Here is a 22,256-nt window from a genome sequence, read left to right as displayed (position 1 = left end):
CATTCAATGTCTTCCACTTTATGTCCGTTTTAATTTTAATTGCCTTTTGTAAGGCAACAAATCTTATTTTAAAAAATAAATCATTTCAGTAGCAAGAAGCAAACTGATGATATAAAATACAAATAAAATCCACAAGGCTCCAGTGACGTCCGGGAACACCCTGCTATGGAAGTGACCTTACAGCAAATGTTTGCTTTTTATTCTGTATGGAGCAAAATGCAAATTACTGGAGATTCTCTGCAACAGTTTCCTCTCTGCCCCACATGCATGCTCATTTCAAAAAGTTACAATCCTGCAATAAACACACAGGGGTGACAAATCAAGTTACTTTATTGGCAATATGTTGAAACCTCATTATAAAATCCTGGTTATATACAAATCCCAGCATAGCCGAGCGTTTCTGCATGACTGTTTTAGTAAATGCTACTTTAGTCCAAGAGTTTGGTGAGAAATCCAACTTTAAAAACAAACCTCCACATGTCATTGTAACTGTGTGAGTGACCAGACAGAAAGGCCACTTTAGAGGGTAAAAACCCTCAACATGTGCTTTTTATATTGTAACAATGCGACATTGAACAAACTGATAGAAATACAAACAGAGCTTCGTATTATTCAACACATTGCTCTGAATGATCTGCACAGCTAATGAAAAGAAAGTAATCTGGAAAGTTCATCTAAATTTATTTTGTCTGCAACTGGAGTTCTCCTACAATAAGATTAATAATTTACAATAAATCTCTTTAGTTAAGTGATCTAAGGGAAAACATATGGAACATAAGACTAAGCTGTTATTTGGGTCAATACATAAAACCTCTGAAAAATTAAAAGTTTTAATATTAGTAGATAGCAAAAATATACAAACCAAGACGAAATACCCTTTATGTCCCATATACAGTATAAATATCAAACTATGATTTTGTCTTAAAAGCAAAAATAAACATAACTGGAAGTGTTCAAATATAATGGAAAATAAAGATACATTTTCCTGCGTATACTGTCTCCCCCTTTCTGAGTGGTCGCTACGAACAAGGCCTTTTCTTCCAACGCAACGATTTGATTACTAGGTGCATTATAACAAGATTCCCACTACTTCATTAAACCTCCAGTGAAAAACAATTATTTTGGTCCGACTCCATCAAAAAAAAGTGACAATATCCAAAACACTATAACAAGAGAAAGGACAAAAGATTTTGGCACTAAGGTTTTGCAGAGCGCTGCGTCCTCCCAGTCTTCTGCTGCTTCTGTTTAGTCAGCTACCAGCGCGTGTTAAACATGTCTTTGGGTGGGTGAGAAGGGGACGTTTGTGTGTGTCTCAGCAGCAAATCAAGAGGAATAGTGACCAGTCAGAAAGGGCGTGCGCTTGAGCGGCGACGGCGTCTTATAAGGCCTCAAACTCGTCGATCCTCTGCTTGGTGTTGCCCTGCCGGATCTGTCGCAAGGTCTTGTATTTGTCTCGGCCGGCGCACACATTCTCGCTGTGGAGGAGATCGTTCTGGGTGTTCTTGGACTCGTCACGGGCCTGAGCCAGCTCTGAGGTCAGGGTCTAACGAGAGGAGGAAGAAATGTGAGAAAAATATGGAGCAAACTGCACTTAATAAACATCCTCTCCTATATGTTCAATAAATTAACATTAAAAGTCACCACATTGTGATGTTTTTTCTTTTCCAAAAAAAAAAAATCTTTGGTCACTTTGGTCTAACATGCTTGGTCCACTGACTTGTAATACGGGACACAGGTCAGTGGATGTACAACTCACTAGAGCTCATGCAGAGTAAAATATATCAAAGAATCTGAGAATAGTCTTTTGCAAGTTTGCAGAAAAAAAAATCCCTAAAATTTGAATTCTTTACTAAGGAAACCAGGATCCCATCATCTGAAATCCCTCAATAGACTAAATTAGAATTTTAATATTCAATAAGAACATAGAAGTCAAGATTTTATTTCAAGTTTGTTACAGTTGCATTGTTCCATTAGATTTTAGGTGACTAAATAGCATTCACAGTGTAATTACTGGTCTGATTTCACTTTTTCTTAATAACCTGGACCCTGATGAAATGGTGGGCCGAGGTCTAACGCTCTCACCAACAGCAGACTGGTTTTGGTTAAATTGGACTGGCAAAAAAATGTGATGTAAAGTTCCTTTTTGTTAGATAATATTAAATAAACTATTTTAAATTGTCTCTTGAATATTGTATATAAAGGTTTAATTAAAGCTGTGTATTTTATATTAAAAGTGGCATTATGTGAGACTATTAGACTTTTTTCACACATGAATTACTATGGAGAACCATCATTAATATGCCAGCTTCATAAATATATATATTTTTAAGTCCATGGTAAAAAACACTGCCATAGCGTAAATCTACATAAATTTTAGTTTGTTGATTTTGTTCCTGTCTGATTTGTTGTGGTTTTTTTTCCCTCACCTTGAGCTGCTTCTGGACGCGCTCGTTCTTCTCGACCTCAGTCAGACGCTCCTCCTCCTTGCGGTGGTCGTTGAAGTCGTCTATCGCCAGGTCGGTGCTGTTCGTGCTGTTGTTGTCCTCGCTGTCGCTGTTGTCATCCCGGTGGTTGTACCCTGGAGGAGGCGGTGGAGGCGGGGGCACCGTCAGCACCATGTGCAGCTCCTCCTTGGTCTTAATCAGATCGTCTTGAGCCTCTACGGCCTGAACAAAACAAAAAGGGTCAAATATGTCTTCATTTGTCTCCTTCTTTTTCGATTTAAGCTGACTTACAGTGCTGTGATGTTCTACATTTATCGACTGCGACAGGAAGTAGACAGCTACATATTTCAGTTCAAACTCTCACCCTGTTCTGCCATGTGCGAGCCTCCTCCTCCTTGCGTCTTCTCGCCTCCTCCAATAGCGCGATCTTGGCTGAGTGCTCCGCCAGCTCAGAAGCCTGAAAACAGGACAGATTTTATTAAAGACATGCAAATCAAATCCAAACAAGGATGGCGATGTTTGGCAGCAGTCCAGAACAAAATGAATAATTCCTGTCTTAGACGAGATGTTTTTTTTGTATTATTGATTGAATGTAGTCGGTTATTTTTATTTCACTTAAAATCTTAAACAAGCTTCAATGCCTGTAAATTTAAATAACAGATAACTACCTTTAACATTAAATTGTAAGATTTAATGTTAAAGGTAGAGGTAGACATTTCATATAGAAACATTTTAAGATCTGCCTCTACCTTACAAGATAGAGGCAGAGGTAGACTCCTATACTCCTGTCTTGTATTAACTACAAGATAGGAGTAGGAGATAGGAGTAAACCACAATCCTTAATGTTGTCGTAATTTTAAAAGCTGAGACAGAAGTGGAAAAGCACGCTGCGCACTGAAGAAGCGCCCCGACCCTGCAGGTGTTGTGACGCATTCCTTCAGACAAGCTGAGCTTGTTTTGTTTTTTTAACGCAGCAAAGTGAGATCAGCATTAAATAGTTTCTGTCGCTGCTCTGTCTGTCTTACTTTATCCCGCTGTGAAGCAACAAGACGGGAGGTTTGTTAAAGGAAAATTCAGCGAAGGCAGATCATCATCTGCTTTCAAATATTCAAAACAAAGATGACGAAACCTAAATACTTCAGGTCCAGTCAGTACGAGATCTGGAGCGAGTAGAGGAATGCTCACCTTGTTTTTCTGCTTGACCCTCCAAACATGTGTGATCTGGACGGTCAGTCTTGTTCAAGAGGTTGTCAACAATTTACAGCTGTTCAAAGTTTGCTCCAGCTCCGCAAGTATTTCTTTAGAGAATGGTTTACTTGAACACTACCACAGGTGCACCATTAAACTCAGTCATGTTTCAAGGGTTGCATTCTGGGTTAGGGAAATGCCCCAAAGCTTACTGTTTGATTGGGAATTACTCTTTGTTGGCGCTTGCAGGGCAAAGCAAAATTCTACATTAAAGATTAAAGATTTATGAAACTGATTTTAATACACTGTACACGTGTATTCTTTATTCACTGTAGCTACAAAGAAGCAATGTAGCAGGCAAAATGTTCACAAGCAACTGGGAAAAGTTCACTGGTTGGTCAATAGCGGGTGAGGGTCCTTGATTTACAAACCACAAAATCATTCCTGTAAAGTGAGATTTTATTTTGTCCAGTTCTGTCTATTTTGAGTTGTTTTAGGGCATCTAGTCACTTTAAATCCAAATGAGTTGCTACTAGGCTTGACCCCAACTCAACATTTACACTTGCACGTAAAAATGGCTGTTAACAGATGTGCGATTATATAGTCATATATCTCTGAAAAGCAGAAGTGTAGCCTCCTGCACAAGCAACGAGAATGCAGCAAGTGGTTTCTAAATGGTAAGTTAACAAAACATTTGGCTTTTCCAGCAGCCATTGTTACAGTGAATACAGCGTAAAACCAGATGTCTAGAAGTGCTGGAGCTCAGCTTGGGTTGCTAGGTAATGGGCTGGGCTTCGCTGGGGTTGCTAGGCGAGGGACAGTACCTGCTGATTTGTGATGCTACATTTGAAGGTTTTTGCTAATTTTCCAGACATTAAAAAGCATTAATTTGTTGACAAAAAACACCTCTGTGTTTTTTTTAAACTCTTGGGCTATTTTTAGAAGCAGTAAAGATGCAAACTGACGTACAAAGAAGGCACAAAAATATGAATTTTGTCCCCTTTGAATCTAAACGTGGCGTCATTAAAGCACTAACCAGCTGCTCCTGGGTCTTCAGCTGACTCTCAGCCTGGCGGGCCAACTCCTCTTTAGCCAGCAGGGCAGCCTGACGTTCTGCCTCCAGACGCGCAGCCTCCTCCTCTGCCCTCCTCCGCTCCTGCTCCAGCATCATGGCTCTCTGAAGCTGGTCCTGCAAATCTAACAGGCAGAGGAGGGACGGCTTTATGCACTTAATCTCACATGAGGGAAGATTTTGGAGTGACAGGAAATTTCAAATCAAAAACTTACTTTCTTCAAGTTTCAATACGTTACATTTTTAAAACCACTTAAAAGCTTTTTCACAATTATGGACAACTACATTAACTTAAGTTGTATTTGTCTTCCTTATTTAATAAATAAATATAATTTGTCAACTTAAGTTGGTATATTTCAACTTTGGCCAGTGACCGCTACAAATTCTCATGTTAAATTGTAAGCTTAACCATGGTCTTTGTATACTATTGAGATCCCTGTTTTTAAGCCACATCTTATCAAATCTGCATTTTATTTTATTTTATTTTTTTTTTACAAGAAACGTGACAGATACTTAAAGTAAAAAAAATATTTAAATTGCATCAACAGAAACTGAATTAGTGTCTAAATCATTTAAACTAAAGATGTAAATTTAGGTAACAAAATGTCATTTGAAACCATACCATAGCACTTAATTTAAAAATTTTCCACTTTACTTGTTTCCAGACAATCTACTGCTGATACACCTTAACCTTTACCAGCTGGAAACCTTATATATGGCAACCTCAGCATTTGTTGGGGACTACTTTCAGGTGCGGATCAATACATGCTATATTCAAGGCAGCTTACAAGTTTTGCATTGTTACATAGTTTTCCTTTCTTTTTTGAACATCAGTAAAGTAAAATATTAAACTTGATGTTCTAACTGTGACTTTGTTTTCCTCAACAGTGGAAGATAAAAGTTTATCAGAACATGTCTTAGCTCCTACTGAGACGTTTAATTTCCGCTCATATCAGTATAAGTATATCTGTACCTTCATTACAGAATAGTAAACATTTAATCAAGTCATGTTTTACTGGAGCATGACTGTCATCTTAACACTGTTTCCATTTCATCAGTGGGGCTTCATCTTATATTTGTTAAGCTTAGTGATTATTGTAAATATGGAATAAGAAATATATCTTAAAATAGTTTGCATACATCGCAGTCTTAGTTGAATTAAAGTAGCTTCATCTGAGGCTCTGGCTCAATATGCACGTTCACCAGTTTATGCTCATGTGTCGCCATTAATCTCAGGCTACTTGCATTTTGTTTGCATAAACAAACCATTCCATACCCACATAATGAAATATTGCATATGGCTGTGTATCTCTTGGTAATTATGGATTTACAATGAATTATGGAGAAGCCAACTCAGAAAATGTTTTACTTTATTCCATCGATTGTGGTAGTAATCAACATTTAGGCAAATTGTCACTAATTTAATAGGATGTAAAAATACCAAAATAAATCTGAGAAAGCTTTTGATAATGTAATATTTATCAGACTCACTAAATCACATTTCTATGCAGAAGACAGAACAGTTTATACGGCAGTGATTAACTCATCAGCTGTCAAAGCATGTTCAAAACATCCCTGACAATGAATATAATAAAAAAGTTATTAGTTATTTGTATTTGTAAAAGTTAAATTTGACTTTAAAAAATACAATAAATAGTATTAAATAAATTGATCCCAATTTGATTTATGTGTTTTGTCATTTCACAAGTTCTGCACTATATTACACCAAAAAATTATTTAAAGTTTATTATTCAAATACAAACTCAAAGCAGTCTGAGCTCTGGAAATTGGCTGATACTGATCATGATGGTGATCATGAAGTAAACAAAATTGAAAAAAGGATTTGTGCTTTTTTGAATAAATACAAAATAAAAAGTGGTTTGATTCAGGTCTGTCAGACCAGGGAAATATCTAAAAACTGCAAGACACTGACCCGTCAGGATTGGACCCTGCTCTAGATAAACACCAGTTACAACCAGTGGATTTCCCACAGTAGGAAGTCAAATTATTCCTGGGTCTAGATAAAAGTTGAAAGTAAATGTCATTAGTTTTTATGAGCTGCTTTATGAGAAGGAAACAAAAACAGGGAGTCACATGCAGATCTGATGAGCCTGTGCCAACAACAAACGAAGTGGGACATCTTCTCCCTCTAGTCAAACTGAGATGAAAACTAACGAATATCTTGTTCTTCATCGATTTGTGACACAATAACGAACACATCCTTATTGTGTCACATAAAAAGGTAATCATTTTAAATCTAAAATTATTACGTTTTATGAGTTAAATAAAATAAAGAGGAACAGCGCGTAAATCTGACGGCACTTTCTTCATGCTGCTATTTATACAAGAAGTTACCGACACAAACAGAATAACCTGTTGGCCTGGTGTTTACAGTACACACATGCATAACTACAAGTGTGCCGTCATTTCAACTATTTCCAGCAGATAGACTCTTTATATCCTGTCATAGATTATAGGAGAGGCTTGATGAGCCACAGACCCCTTTAACTCACCTTTCTCTGCCTTTTTAGTCTTCTCCTCAAACTGGTAGAGTCTCATCATGAGTTCCTGCTTCTCCCGCTCCATCTGCTCCTTCTCCCTCTCAATGGCTTCCCTTTTCTTCTTCTCACTCTCCAAATGAGCCCTGGAGATAGAACAGAGAGGTCATAAAGCCAACCTGGTGGATGCCATGAATGCTTATAAATGACATGCTCTATTTTTATTTACTAAAGGGTATCAGAGTGACATGAGCTGATTATAAATGTACTTTTCTAAACATATATTTGTAAAATAACATGAAAAATATCCTTTTCATTCAACTTCACAGCTATGAATTATTCTTTTCTGGTCCATCAAAAAGCAAGCTACATTGTTTGCCTTTATATAAGCTTTGTGATGGTGACAAAATACAAAAGCTAAAAATAGGTATCCATCCCTGCATCTTTTGTGGCTACAAAGTCTAAAATAATCCTCATGCAAATAATATTTGCTTTGCACAGAGGTTGATGTCAGTTTACAGTCGTCTGGCGACACAGTTCCCATAAATATGACAGTACTGTTTATGACAGCATGCCAAAGTATGCAGAGAAATTGCTCCTAAAAAGCAGCATGATGTACTCTAATCAGGACTATGAACAGCAGGTTTAATTAGCTAATGTTGCATCTGTGTAATATTCTTATTTACAGTTTAATCATTTGGCATGAGGCATAAATTATAATTATATTATTTTGAAGATTGCTTTGGCTCAAAAAGCTGTGCCATCTGTTAATGGATGGTTCTAGAAATACATGCTAAGATGCAAACTTTTAAATGTTTTGAGCATAAAAAAAATGTTGATCTGCTTCATGAACATCCTAACTGATTAGCAGAAATTATTCAACTTCACAGTCAAATAATTTTGACAAATATTCAATGTTTTGGTTCTACTTTGTGAAAATATGTTTGATGTCATTTTTTATGACAAATAAAATTTATTTTTGGAACAACGTCAAGAGAAACCACCTTAAAAAGTTTTAAGCAGCAATGCCCAACAAAGATCTTTATAATGTTTGTTATTTCACAAATTATACACACCATAAATATTTGATATCAACATAAAACTTATTACTTCTGCTTTCCATGTCTTGAATTATTTCAGCTCTCTATTTCTTTAGCAAAAGCGGATATCTCCCGGTATGTTTTAAAGCAACTCTTCCCGAACTTTCTTCCATCGTTTCCCAGCAGCCAAACCTCGTACAGCCTGCCGAGAGCTACTGTATGAGAACCAGTCCTCTTGTCTTTCATGGTTTTCCTTTTGAATGTCATTGTCTCATCTGTGTTGTGTTACATCATGATGTTTAAACAGCTGTGTGGACAGACCGCAAGCTGACAGCTGTGGCTGGGACCACGGTCATATTTCCTCTGTTCAGTGCTCCTACATTTGGAGAGGAATTTAGTTTCCAATTTAGAGGTCAAAATGGTATCAACAATTTAGTTGTTGATACTAAATTGTTAGTATCAACAATTAGTATCAACTAATTGTTGATAATTACTAATTGTTTATAATTACAGCACAAATTATAAACAGTTGGGCTTGTGCTAAAGCACTACACAAACAGCATTTGCCGGAAGCTAATGCTAATGCGCCAACTCCAACCATGTCACCAACTCTGCTGCTCATTTTGCCTAGTTTGACTGCAGCATGGATTTAGTCAGAAAGCAGACACGGCATCAAGTAGATTTCAAACTGTTCAACTTAAAATTAATACAAGAATCAGTGAAGAAAAGCCAATTACATCCTACTAACAACCCTTAATTTACTTAAATACAGAACTAATATTAAAAACTTTAATCAAACCAGAAATGATTCAGTTTTTGACCAATCCTAAAGTCTGATTTTTTTTCAGGATTAATACAGTATATTCCTTCATTCATTCAAGCTCGTCTGTACCTCTCCTTCTGTTTCATCTGCTTCTCCTCCATGGCCTGAGCCTTCATCTGCTGCACCTCGATTGTGTCGGGCTTACGACGACGCATGTAGAGGTCATGGTTGCCCATGCACAGGTGCAGGATGCTTTTGTTGATCCTCAGTCTCGGGGCATAAAACACAAAGTCCTGAAAGTTTGGGGAGGAAAGAAATTGAGAAAAATTTAATCGATCTTACATCACTACTTAGGTTATAAAAGTTCTTTAAATGAGGGAATAGTAAAAAGTGGTGTAAAAAAATGGATTCTAATGTTGAAAAATTAAAGTAGAAATGATGCCCATAACATTTTACTCACTGGAGATTTTTTGTCTATAGGCTTGATGATGAACTTCTTGTCATTGAAGGAAATGTTTCTGATCTCACTCCAAGGAAAGCCAATCTTTGGCGTCAATCTGAAGAAGAAATCAAATAAATTATTGCAAATGAATACAAACAAAAAAATGAACCTTTTGGATGTAGTCATAAATTATTATTTCATTTTATTTTTTAATAGCATGTCAGAAAAGTCAGATGATATGGTTGTTCCATTTATAACAATGTCCACCTTCTTGAAGTTTAAGCAGTTATTTTGGCTCATCACCATTACAGAGAAGTCGGTGAAAAACAATATGGTAAAATTTCTGGAATATGATGCTCTCTGTTTACATTCGGTACAAAATTTGAGATGAGGAAATAGAATAGGAGGGTGCGCACAATCAGTCAAGCTGGGACGGGCGTTTATTGTATCATTTATCATTTTGAAACAAAAGATAAAATAAAATCACCAGAATTGTTGGAATTTTTCTTAAGAGCATCAACAAACAACAATAAATTGCTAATGTGCCTTAACAGATCAAACTTCTTTATGTGACCGTGTCCTATAGAAGAATATTTCACAGTTGTGTTTGTGGAACAGTGACATGAAGCCATAGCCATTCAGTTGCTTAGAAAGAAAAACTGGAAAGAAGTAGTAAGTACTTTATTGTTACTTTTATGACTATCACAATACATAGCAATAAATTTTTAAGTTCATATCACCAAATTCCTACAGTCAAGAACCGGAAATTAAATGTTTCTGTCTTGATTATTAGATGGTTAAGATTTCAGATTGCTTAAAATCTTCTGAAAAACATTTCTGCTAAACCACTATTCACCTCTGGGCCTCTTAGTATTAATTGAGCATGGTTTAAAAACTCACAGTCTAGATGAGTACAGTTGTTGAACATTGGCATGTTAAGTTGTTGTCCCCCAAGAACAATAATTGGGACACACTGCTATCAGAAGGAACCATCGGTCATCTATATGCATAAAAACTAACAATTCTTCTAGTTACTTCCCTAAAATCAAATCAGTCCACAGCTACAAACCGCTTTCAGTCTAATCTCCCGGATCAGGGAATAAATCTGGGGTGTGGTGGCTCACTGTGCTGTTGTCCCAGACAAAATTGAGCCGCTGCCCGTCTCGCTCCATACAATGCACAGCGGCGCTGTCAACAGGGTCGAGGCGATAGTGCTGTAATCTGTTAAAGCAGCAGCTGAGCATGCAGCCAAACTTGCTGCCATGAAACTCCCTGAACTGGAATTTCACTCCATCGCTGACCCTGACACATGCTTGTGGAATTGAGAAAACAATGTGCTGTTATCTGCTGAATATTTCCCATCGGAGCCATGTGGTTTATTAGATGTGCTCTATCAATCGGAGTGTGTTCTAGAGCACTGGCATTTGTAAAAAAAGATTTCGTTAATCTATACCTCTGTATCAATCAGTAACAATCTTTAGATATATGGTGTTAGAATGCAAATATGACAAATTTTAAGAATAATAAAATGCAGTTCAAGCAGAGGTGCTCGGTTAAAACAAGCACGGCAAACTTCAGTGTTTATTGCCGGAATATAATTTCGAACTGTGAAAATAAATGTAGAGTTAAACTTTCACCAGGAATCGCTATGGTTGAAAGAAAGTTTTCTCCAGCAGTTTAACCTTTTACAGGAGCAGGATGGCTTCTGTCACTTTGAGTGCAGAAACAAGGACAAAATCAGATTAAAATGGTAATAATCTACCTGAGAAATATTCCTGGCAATAGGGTAAGACTTACTGGATGTAACCTGAACTTAAAGGCAGGGCTTTTATCTATACAACCAGTAAGCATTTTTTACTTGGTTAAGTTTTGTTTCAGTCATCTCCAGTTTGTTCTTCTTTACAGATCAAAGTTTCTGTTACATTTAATCAATTTCAGTATTTTTGTTTGCAAACATTTGAAGCCAGCAAGCCATGCCGAGTACCAGTGTGTTACAGATTTTATTTAAAATACAATCTTTAAATTGCAGATTCTTTGTACAGTTGGAAGATTTACAGATTTTATGTTCCAAGATGAAAGTAAACAATTATTCAGCTGTTATTAATATACTGATTAATGTTACTTAATGCCAATTGACAAAATGCAATTTCTGTTACTGGTTTTCAGAATTGTTGACGAAATTATGTTTATGATGTTTTTATGATATAAAGCACTTTGAACTGCCTTGTTGCTGAAATGTGCTGTCCAAATAAACTTTGATTGATTGATTAATGTTTTTCACTCCTGCTGCTTGGAGTCAGGAACATATCTCAGCTAAACAGTCAGGTTTTAGACAAGATGAGAAAAAGTAGTTATAAAAAGGTAACAAGTACAGGGAAAGAAAAGTGCTAAAATATGCCTATAGAGTAACACAGTAGTGCCCCTCCTCCACTTGTTGCTGTGCACTGCCAGTCACTCATACATTTTCGCGTTATTACTGGAATAATAATTTCTCATTTAAAATAAAATTTAATTTTACTTTATACTTGTTACAAATTTCTCAAAGGACAATAAACTAATAAAAAGGTTCTGTTAAAAAAAAATAAGGGTCAAGGGTCGTCATACCCTGAGAATCTAATGCCTCCTTCAAAATAAAAATTAAAAAAAATAAAATATGGTCCTTAAAGCCATTTGTTTTGTTCTGTATATTTTTTTTAAACAAAAATATCTTCAAAGAATGTTTAAGATCTTATCTTAGGATTTGTCTAACTTTCCCATCCTTAAAGATGCTAAGATTTACAAATCATGAGAAATGTTTCAAAATTACCACAAGTAATGTGATATATTAATCTCTGCAGGTTTTAATTTATAAAGCAGTGGATTTTTTTTAATGTACTTCAGGAGCATAAGGAGTTAAACCTTTTGCTCCAGGCTATACCTCAGTGAAGCCTTGGCTGCACTGTTGCATTGTGGGTCGGTCACCCTCATTGGGAAAGACTGTGCTACAGTTCAGCCTCACATTCTTAAGTGCCGCAAAGCTTGAAAAACCAGTCAGTGTTGGCATGGTTACAGCAGAGGGCAGCGCAGAGGAGAGGCCTTTCTTTGCTCATCAGGACAAGACGTTCAGAAACACACACACACACACACACACCCCCACACACACACAAGGTCCTGTTCCTGAATGCTTTACAATCACAGCCACAATAAATTACAAACTGGATCTTCCTAAATACTCACTCAGTAATTTAAAAAGACAAAGAATTAAGCAGTGAAGCCTCAATTAAAGTTCTTAGTATGAAGCAGGTGGGTGGCTTAACCTTAACATTACCAAAATGTTCTGCGCTTGTTTCTTCCACCAGCAGCAGGCTGGCCTGAAAGCTACCAGAGGAGCCACTTTAACACAAGATGGACTCTAATCTACAGCAGAGCTGGCAGCATTTCCAGCATAAGGTCAGTGACTGAAAGGTAAGTCACCTGGGACGAAGAGCTACTTTAACACGGTGCACTTCACTCCACTAATCCCAGAGAGGACAGGATCTGTCTGAATTTAATTCACCAAATACACAGGGTGATAATCCCCCGCTCTGTAAATAAGGTGCACATAAAAATCTGATCTCTGTGGGATGTGAGCAGCAATCTACACATGTAGGCCCCAGAAACCCTTCAAAGATGAAAGGAATATTTTCATTTCTTACTCTCAAACAGGAAAAGTAAGTGTTGACTGCTGGCAGATGTGAACCTGGTTCAGCAAGTTTATCTTAGTGTTTTAAGTGGGAAGAGCTCGGCCTGAGTCAGGCGAAAATCATGATAAATGCCTTTGTCGTGAAATCTGATTGAAACTATGACTGCGTGACTAATAAAGGCTCTAATAATCCACCACAATTAAATAATTGCGCTACTGATAGTTGTGTATATGGATTAACACATTCTTTCATACAGAATTAAAATAATAAATGTGAACACACCTAATAAAATCTAATCAACAGGAAACATGTTTATTCCTCTGAAAATTCATCATAAAGAGCGACAATTCAACCTGAAACTGAAAGAGCCAACAACTTCTAGACTGATTATCACCACCAATAAAATATCTGTGCAATGCAGCCAGCAAAGGCCTAATCATGCAGCGATCACTTCAGACTTAACATTTTTAGTGTTTCAGATTCATTATTGTGTTAAGAAGGAGACTTTACCATCTATGTTTACCTGTTTTTTAATTCAGTATATGTGTGTTTAAGCAATTAACTGCTCCTCAGAACAAAGAAACTTTAATACTTTTAAATTTATTTTAAACATTTCTCTAATAGATTTAGAAAACAGTACTCAACTCCTAATACAAATGCACAAAAAGTTTTATATCTGTTCCAAGCAAGAACAGATATAAAAAGTTGCTTAAAAGAAAATGATTAGTGTGCTAAATGGTAATATGTGCTAAAGACAGTTTTGTATGACATTAAATCTGCTCCTTGTATTAAGATGTAATGGTCGCCGAGAGCAGAAACGTTATTAAAAGTATGATAAATGGTAATAATTTATGTGTGTTATGTTGAATTGGCAAAAACTGTTTTTGTAAAGTTTTGACCTGCTAATAAGAAGAGATCAAAACTCAACAATTACAATTAATTAATTAAAACCAGAAATATATCATAAAAGTCTATTAAGAATTTAAAGAATAACAGACAAACAACCATTTGACATTACAGTCCTAATTCAACAGGACTAAAAGAGATTCCAGTCAACATACATCTGGCCAAGAAGTTTAGCTTTGTACAACCAAACTGTAGGTCAGAATATAAAGAAACACCAAAAGTAATTTTACTTTTGGAATAAGTAATCTTATAAATAACAAAATGCTTACTTGTCGTCCTTCTCGTAAATGTTGAGACCCAGCGCGTCCACTCCCAGCCTCAGCTCTGTTCCCTTCTTATTCTTAATGTCAAAGTAGTTGACTCCGTACATTTCCAGGTCCTGAGAAATCTTTAGGTACTCCAACATGGCGTCCTCCCTGCAAGACGATCAGGAAACGATCGGCCCAATCAGCCACTGCACTTCTCACAGCAGAGTTTAAAATTATCAACACAAACCGAGTTTAATAACTCACCTCAACATCCCAGAGTGCTCCTCGTGCCACACCTGGATTCGTTCCTCCCACTGTTCTTTGGATAACTTGTGCTGCTCCATGACTCTAAACACACATAATTAAAACACTTATTTACATCTCTCAGCAGCAATCACTAAGAAAATCCAATGATTTGCTGTGCTGCATAACCAAAACTACTGTTACACAACTGGATTGTAAAAAACATTTTTTGGTAATTACCCCGTTAATAGTATTTCTTCTTCTTTGTAAAATTACCAGTTAAAGTGGAGTGCAAAAATAATAAGAAGAATATGCCAATTATTCAAATCTAGAAGAAAACAACGTCGCACATCTTACCTCTGAGGCAGCATGCGTTCATTGACCAGATATCCAGGCCGGTGGACTTCTTTGTCGTAGTCACCAAACTTGGCCTGGACTGCGTAGGAGGCCAGCAGGACTGCGGTCTCTGGTGGACAGTAGATCTCGTCGCCAAGGATGCCCTCTTTTACTTGCAGGAAGAAGAGCTTCTGGGTGACTTCCTGAATCAGCTCCTCAGAAACGTCCTCAGGGAAGAACTTGGCCCGAAACTTAAACTGTAGTGGGTTGTCCTTCTTCACATCTTGAGATGACACCTGTAGGGGATTGAAAAGCTCAGTTAGCCGTAATGTGCTAGAAGTGAGCCTGCTTGCAATCTGTGGAAAGACACTGGTCTGGTCAGACGAGACCAAAATATAACTTTCTGACCTTCTTGTAAACCTTTACGTGCATAAACACATCATGATGACACACAGTGGTGGGAATGATTTCAATTATCAATCGCAGAAGAATATCCGATAGAGTTTGCAGTAAAGAAACCTAAAATCTACTAGAGAGCTGTTCAGACACTTGTTGCTCTTCCACAAGACATTTCATTACCTGTAGAAGCTGGAAATCAACTGAATCATTGTAGTACCGTGTACTTAATTCATCAATTAAGGAGTCTAGCTTCCCTTTCATTGGAAGTCAACTTTCACAACTGCCAGCTCAGTGAACATTTTCACAATGTCCTCCTTCCTCTAAATACAAAACAGGAACCAAGCACTCTTGATTGATGGCTTAAAACCAGGAATGTTCCAGTTTGAACTTTTTATTGTGCTGATTAGCTGCAGCGCCCAGTTAGCACCCTGGGAACAGCTTCCTGCTGCTGACTGATGCAAACAACCCATTCTCTTTTTCTATGAGTCTCTCCGTGACCCTTGTTTTTGATAGTAAAATGCTGAGAGGCGACTTCTAAACTTAGCAAACAGAGGTTAGCATGTGATGCAGAGAGGACATTAACCTCAAACTGACTAATGCAAACTTATTGACCAACTTTTTGCAGTTGTGTGGCACATTACTGAATTACATAACAGCCAGGCTCGCAATGGAGTTTTTAAGCACATATTAACCATCTGCATATGGGTTCTTATTTCTAAAAAAATCAGTGGAATTACCCATTAAGAGATTTTCCGTAAAGTAAACCATTAGTTGGTCTATTTAGCTTCAAAATAGACAAATTATATCCAGAACATCTGGAGTCCTGCGTCTTTGCAGACATTACTTCATCTGCAGCCCAATTTACTTTAGTTAGGTTAGATTATCCATATCTCAGAGAAAGAAAGTGCCTGGTGTAGTCCAGGTAACAAATGTTTACAAAAGAGAAAGATAAAGAAATGGTGGCTTACATAAAGTTCAAATAATTTACCTCCAGCTGATAACATGCAGTCAGGAAGCGACTGAAAATAAGCTGCCATGCACTACATATGTAAAATACACACATAGCAGCGTGGTAGCTACTGATTTACTAAAACGCAGACATCAGGTCACTGAAATCACTTTTCAGTTCACAGGGTTGCAAAAACTAAAGTAGCTATTTATCTGGAAATATCACTTTATACCTGAGATCCTTCCATTTCTATTCTAGTATTCATTATAACCTGAATATCATGAAGAATCAATCAGTATGTGCTCACCTTTTTGTCCAGTTTTAGCCAGTTGGGGTAACCTTTGGTGTCCACATACTGCAGTCCGAAAAACCACACCTCACGTACACCAATGGTTTTTAACACCTACATAAAAATAAAACAGAAAAACGTTTATAGGTTGTGGCTTCCATATAAACTACTACTTTTCATTGCATTTTTTTCCCCTTCATATTTTTAAATCAATAATTAATGATTATTTGACCAAATAATGATATGCACAAATATAAATGAAAAATGTTCTTCAAAATAAAAAAGATTGATGGTCATATTTGAATATCGAAGAGGAAATGGTAAGTTGCTACTGGTCAGGCAGATTTAAAAACATGAAAGAACTAAAAAAAAATAAAATAAAAACCTCCTCAAAGCAAACTACTTATCTTTTTAATAAAAAAACATTTCTTTTTAAATCTGGGAAAATTTGAGAGGGACATCAGTGTATTTTATCATGCAGTGTTGACAGAACTCAATACTAAAAACACACAACCCATGCTTTAGGAAAGCAATATGTGGCGACATAACTTTCACAGCAGGAAGAGATTGTACCTACAGATACAGTTGTTTTTGTAACAGTTTTTCCACGACAAAATATATCTTCCTCTAAAGCAATAAGTTAATAAACCGCATTAAAATTTTTCAGCATGTTATCTCAATTCAACTCAAATTTACATTGTTGGTTTAATTAAATTACAAGGCCTAAGTGCCAAGAACTGGGTAAAGAAGTGAACCATTACTAAAAAACAGACCATAAACATACTTATTTTTGATAAACCTTACTCCTAATTTTAAGTTTTGTGATCTATATTTTGCGCGAGAGGACAGACACTCATATTTTACCCTTATTGGCAAAGCAGCAGCTCTCTAAATGAAGGGTTTTCTGTTCACATGCTTTTCTGTTATTAAGCTTCAACAAAGCAGTTTTATTGTCCAACCAATGGGAGGGAGTGATGCTGTAAAACCAGGATGTGTTGCATGACTGGTGTTGTGTACTCCAACTTCAGGAACACAGTGTTAGACATTCAACCATGAAGGGCTGGTATGATAACTATCAATTTAACAATACAACTCAAGTCCCAGGAACAGGAAGAGGAGGAGTTTTACTCTTCTGACCTCTTGCTCAGCAGTGAAAAAAAAATCAGGGAGGCAGCACGCAACCCAAAACCCCCTTTCTTCACTGGTGAAGGAAGGCTGCCCATCATTCAGGAGCTTTGGATCCAAAATGAAAGACTCTATTGCATTAATCAGTCAAAGGAGTAAACCTTGATACTGGTTTTGTTTGGAACTCTGCAAAAGGAACCTTGAAGCTACAAGTTCCCCAAGGTTGCTGTCAAAAACTAATGCCGACTGCCACCCCACTGAAGGAGAAGAAAGGCAGCCGATGTTCATTCGAGAGCAGAGAAACATAGCTTCACCGAGTTGCTGCCTACGCAAACCAGGGGTAGGAAAATGCCCCAAACAAACCCCTGAACAAACGCTGTGGTCCGTTCCTGGACCGGAGTTGAGTCGACCACGTTCTGAGCCAATGCTGCAGCTAACTGATTACCAATTCAGACTTGGTGAATAAAGCATTTAACTGTGCACAACGAAAAATTAATGCACATTTACCCTTTGTTTTTTGTTAATATACCCTTGTATATTTGAGAGAAGTTATTTGTATTTCATTCCATACACCTGTGTAGTGTCCTGCTGTTCAGGTAAAACCTGTGCTAGACTAGTGCCTTCATCTATCATTATAAAATCTAGGTCAAATCAGGCATTATTTATAAATAATAACAGACTACACCACTTGGCAATTTTCTCAATTGAATACTTTTGATCGAAATTACTAGTTTTATTAATAATGAAAAAGTATTTATACCCAAATTTACACAACCTACTAGTTTGACAATAGGCAAGAACACAAACAGCTGGTCTGCATCTGGGGATGGAAACTCTTCAACGACAATTTTGATTAGTATCCATCAATGCAGATTATTAGGTTAGTCTTAAGTCAAACCGCATTGGAAAAACAGGAATACTTAAAGATAGGCAGTTTTACTGTTTTATTTTCCCCTTACAATAAGTTTTTTAATTCTGGGAAAAGACAGTTATAGGTTTGGAATAATCACTCCTTACACGAGAGGAGTTACAATTTTCCACTGGCTTCTGAGAGAAACCAGAGTCTGTCTTTATGGCTTGCACAGAAGTTTTCCTACACCAGAGAGGGACTTTTTTTTTTACATTTTTGCTTCTATGCATCTGTTATTAAGTCAGTCGACCCTTTGCCAGGCCCTTTCTGAACACATTTATTCCAAAAATCTCCACCCAGTCAGCAGGTGAGGTGGTAAGATGTCTGGCTGAAGTTTAAGTGAACATGTTGGCGAGGCTGCATACGCCAAGGATAAGCTCCAAGAACGATAAAAATAAACTCAAAAACTCCCACACAGTCTGTGGTTTGCACAAAATACAGAATCAGACTGGGATGTGGGACTAAATACACAAATGGCTCAAGTTCAGGCAGCACCTAATGGATTGTACTTAATGCAACATCAGGAAGACGCCTGAAACAAGAGATTCTCCCAAAACAAGCAGGCCTTTCATGGTTGTTTTTGCTTCAGGCCTGACTGAGTGAGATGGAGATATAGTTTGCGGCCACACAGACACACATAATCTGTTTTTTGAGTTACAATAAATTATTAAGCTCTTTTATAGCTTAAACAAGCTTCACCTAGCGAAGAAATAAACCCATTTTAAATCCAAATTGCATTTGTTCTGTAAGAGGAAGGTGTTCTGGCAAGTTCTCATGACTTTTGAGGGTTCAGACGCCCAGTTACGCAATTACTGAAACATTACTGAAAAAAATCTACATAAAAGCATAAGTTAAGGGCTTATGCTTTTATATAGGTTTAAATAGACAGGTTTGCAATTTTAACCTGGTTAAATAGCACATTTTTAACAGGGATTGCAGAATTTTATATAAATCTTCCTCAGTTAGGCAACATGTTATTAGTGCACTAGAAGAATAAACATAGTTAAGTATGTTTAATATATAAACGGAGATATGAACCTTAGTTCAATCTGGAGAGACTCAGACGGAGATGAGAAGACAATTAGAAGAGTTTATTGACAAACAGAATTTAAAGTCTTTGGCGCTCGGGCCCCGGCTGGGGATAACGGTTATCGCAGCGTTAGCGATAGGCTTCAGATGAGCATCCCCGATGCTGTTAGGAACGTCGTCCCCCGGGGCCCGGCACTGGTGGTGGAGGTTGAAGAAGGGTGCGGGCCTCGGGACCGGGCGAATGGAGGAGAAGGGGTGGTGGTGGGTTGAGCTCGGCTGGAGAGCGAAGGACACCATGGATGAAGGTCCTTATCAGCTGGGACTTGGTCGGTGATTGGACGTGACGTGGCTTGGTCCGGCGTTGATAGGTCGACGATTGTGGGCAGGTCGCTTCAATTAACGGGTCCCGGTGGGGATAAAAGAGTCTTCCAGTTTGAATTTGCGCCTAGGCTTCATTTCAAGACATATTTATATAACAAAATGTAAACAGATTTGTAAGTAAAAAAAAATCTCTCTTTCCACCAGCAGATCTTTAATGAAAATAAACTAAATGTAGAGATTATTACAATCATCCAAGCTTGCTTTTACTAGCCAAGATGAAGAATTTTGATCGAATATTCTTCTTAGCTACTAGCTAAGAAGCTAGAAAGCGCTTTCTTCTTCTTAGCTAGCTAGCTTTCTAGCACCAGATGCTAGCTTCTTAACTTGCTGTCTAGCACTTTGTGATAGCTTCCTAGCTAGCTAGCTGACATATGCACAATAAAAATGAGAATCAGAAATCTCTTGGTGATCTGTAATTTGGTCAGTACGAATAATACATTTAACATTTAAATACAATGAAAATTAAATAATAAAAACAGACACGGAAACCGTTGTGGTCAGTTTAAAGAAGTGGATCCTTCTCAGCTACTGAGTCACCAGCTACCTCAGACTCATTTTAGGCAAAAGAGTGAAAGTTGACACACCACAATGGCAGAAAGCTGGAGTAGCAAAGGGATATAGATTCATCTACCAGCCATCACATAAGGACTGAGACCGACTCCTCTTGGCTTATGAGATTTAGGCCCAGCAGAAAAAGAAGGGAATGTTGCTGGACTGAAACGGCAGTACTCTGCATCCTCTGAACTGAATAACCTAAAGTCCACCGACTGAAGGGAAGGGTGGAGTTCACAGACAGAGTCAGGCTGTTGAACAGCGACAAAAAGCACAAAGATGAAAGAGTACTCTTTTGAGGTGAGGAACAGTCCCTTTTTATTATAGTGAAAAAAGGTGAGTTTACTAACATGAAGAATAAGTAAAATTAAGAACATGCTAACATGAGAGCTGTTCCTGCTTTATTTAGAACAACTTTGCAGCAAACTTTGAATGTAGCTCAGACATAGCAGTTGGGTGTCAGGTTGAATTTGTTTGGCATTTTGCATCAGGCACCTATAAACCAAACTGGATTCGTTTCATCACTCGAACCTTCTAAAGCTCCTAGGCAGACTTTTATCTAGACGTAAATTTTGGTTTGTCACCTATCAAACAACATCTTATGAACAGTTTCTCTTTTTGTTTTGCGACTTTGTTATAAGATGGTATTTACTCGAGATAAAAATCTACACCACACGTTTCTGGTCACTTGACAACAGACATCAGTTGATCAGAACTCAGTACGTCAATTTATAATCTTTTTTGTTTCTCCAATCCTTTTTTCTCCGTGTTTCACCAAATCCCTCCTTTGGCTGTGTTTACTAGTTTTTGGCATGACTGCATAAAAACATCTAAGCATTATTTAATAACAGTGTGTGGATTTAAGAAAATCTGGCCACAGTGAAACAGTTTGTGAAGAGAATCAGTACAGATTAAAATAAAATGTCAAAATCGAATCAATTCAAAATGGGTTTTTCCTCTAATGTCAGCTAATCAGTGCGATTCTGTTGTCACGTTGATGTCATAAACTCGAATACAAAGTGGGACCAAGAGTGCTTTTTAAAAAGTTTTATAAAATCTGACAGTGTTGTGCCGTTATTGGCATATTTGTTTGCAGTGGAGGAATACTGCTGTGGACGGTCTTTAAACAAGCTGACAAACGCATCAATTAAGCTGAAATTGATGTTGCTCGGCAGATAATAAAAGAAGCATCTACACAAAGTCACGTGGAAGTGAAACTGCAGCAGGGTGTGTAGGGGAGTGGCAGATGTTTCTCTTTAAGACCTGAAAGACGGGGACTAAAGGTGTGATCAGTGCTGACCACAGGGGCCACACCAGACTGAGACTGAGCTCACTGCTGTTACTCAGCGTTCCGACAGAACCTGTCCGATGCTGCAGCAACGTGACCCAATGGAGGTAGAAACCATTCCAGGCCCGTGTTCAAAGTGGCAAATTGATCTTTGCATCAAAATCGACCACTTAACTACCTCTGACTTTGTAACAGGGAACTGTGGAACAGCACAGCAATCTCAAAGGGTGGGTGGAAAATCTCACCAGCAGCTATAATTAGACTAATAGCTCGTTTGTCTTTAAAAAAAAAAAAGACTATAACCTTGTTGGTTTTATAAACAACTGAGATGATGGGAGAATCCCCTGACTGGCAGCCACGGTTGCTAGACATGCTATTGAAAAACAGGTTTTACAGGAAGTGGCTAAAACAATGCTTTTCCTGCTCTAGTCCTGTCATGAAGCCACAGTGGAGTTCGTACTAATCATTCGTCTACTTTTGGATTCAAAGGAC

At 37.6% G+C, this 22,256-nt stretch overlaps 1 protein-coding gene across 1 annotated transcript in view; it reads right to left on the bottom strand.

Annotated features, from left to right (window-relative positions):
- Window positions 1-312: 312 nt before the first annotated feature.
- ezrb (ezrin b) overlaps window positions 313-22,256 on the bottom strand; it is a 34,782-nt gene continuing 12,838 nt past the window's right edge. Inside the window, exons 4-14 of the mRNA XM_032585206.1 lie at window positions 16,498-16,593; window positions 14,864-15,138; window positions 14,528-14,611; window positions 14,285-14,431; window positions 9,466-9,562; window positions 9,135-9,298; window positions 7,218-7,348; window positions 4,669-4,829; window positions 2,809-2,901; window positions 2,427-2,666; window positions 313-1,543 (exon numbers count right to left, since the gene is read on the bottom strand). Coding sequence (XP_032441097.1) covers window positions 1,379-1,543; window positions 2,427-2,666; window positions 2,809-2,901; window positions 4,669-4,829; window positions 7,218-7,348; window positions 9,135-9,298; window positions 9,466-9,562; window positions 14,285-14,431; window positions 14,528-14,611; window positions 14,864-15,138; window positions 16,498-16,593 — 1,653 coding nt within the window. The 3' untranslated portion in view covers window positions 313-1,378. The remainder of the gene's footprint in view (window positions 1,544-2,426; window positions 2,667-2,808; window positions 2,902-4,668; window positions 4,830-7,217; window positions 7,349-9,134; window positions 9,299-9,465; window positions 9,563-14,284; window positions 14,432-14,527; window positions 14,612-14,863; window positions 15,139-16,497; window positions 16,594-22,256) is intronic.

Source organism: Xiphophorus hellerii, chromosome 15 (assembly GCF_003331165.1).
Source record: "Xiphophorus hellerii strain 12219 chromosome 15, Xiphophorus_hellerii-4.1, whole genome shotgun sequence".
NCBI lineage: Eukaryota > Metazoa > Chordata > Actinopteri > Cyprinodontiformes > Poeciliidae > Xiphophorus > Xiphophorus hellerii.
The sequence above is the reverse complement of the archived record's forward strand: the minus strand, read 5'-3'. Positions and strand labels throughout refer to the sequence as shown.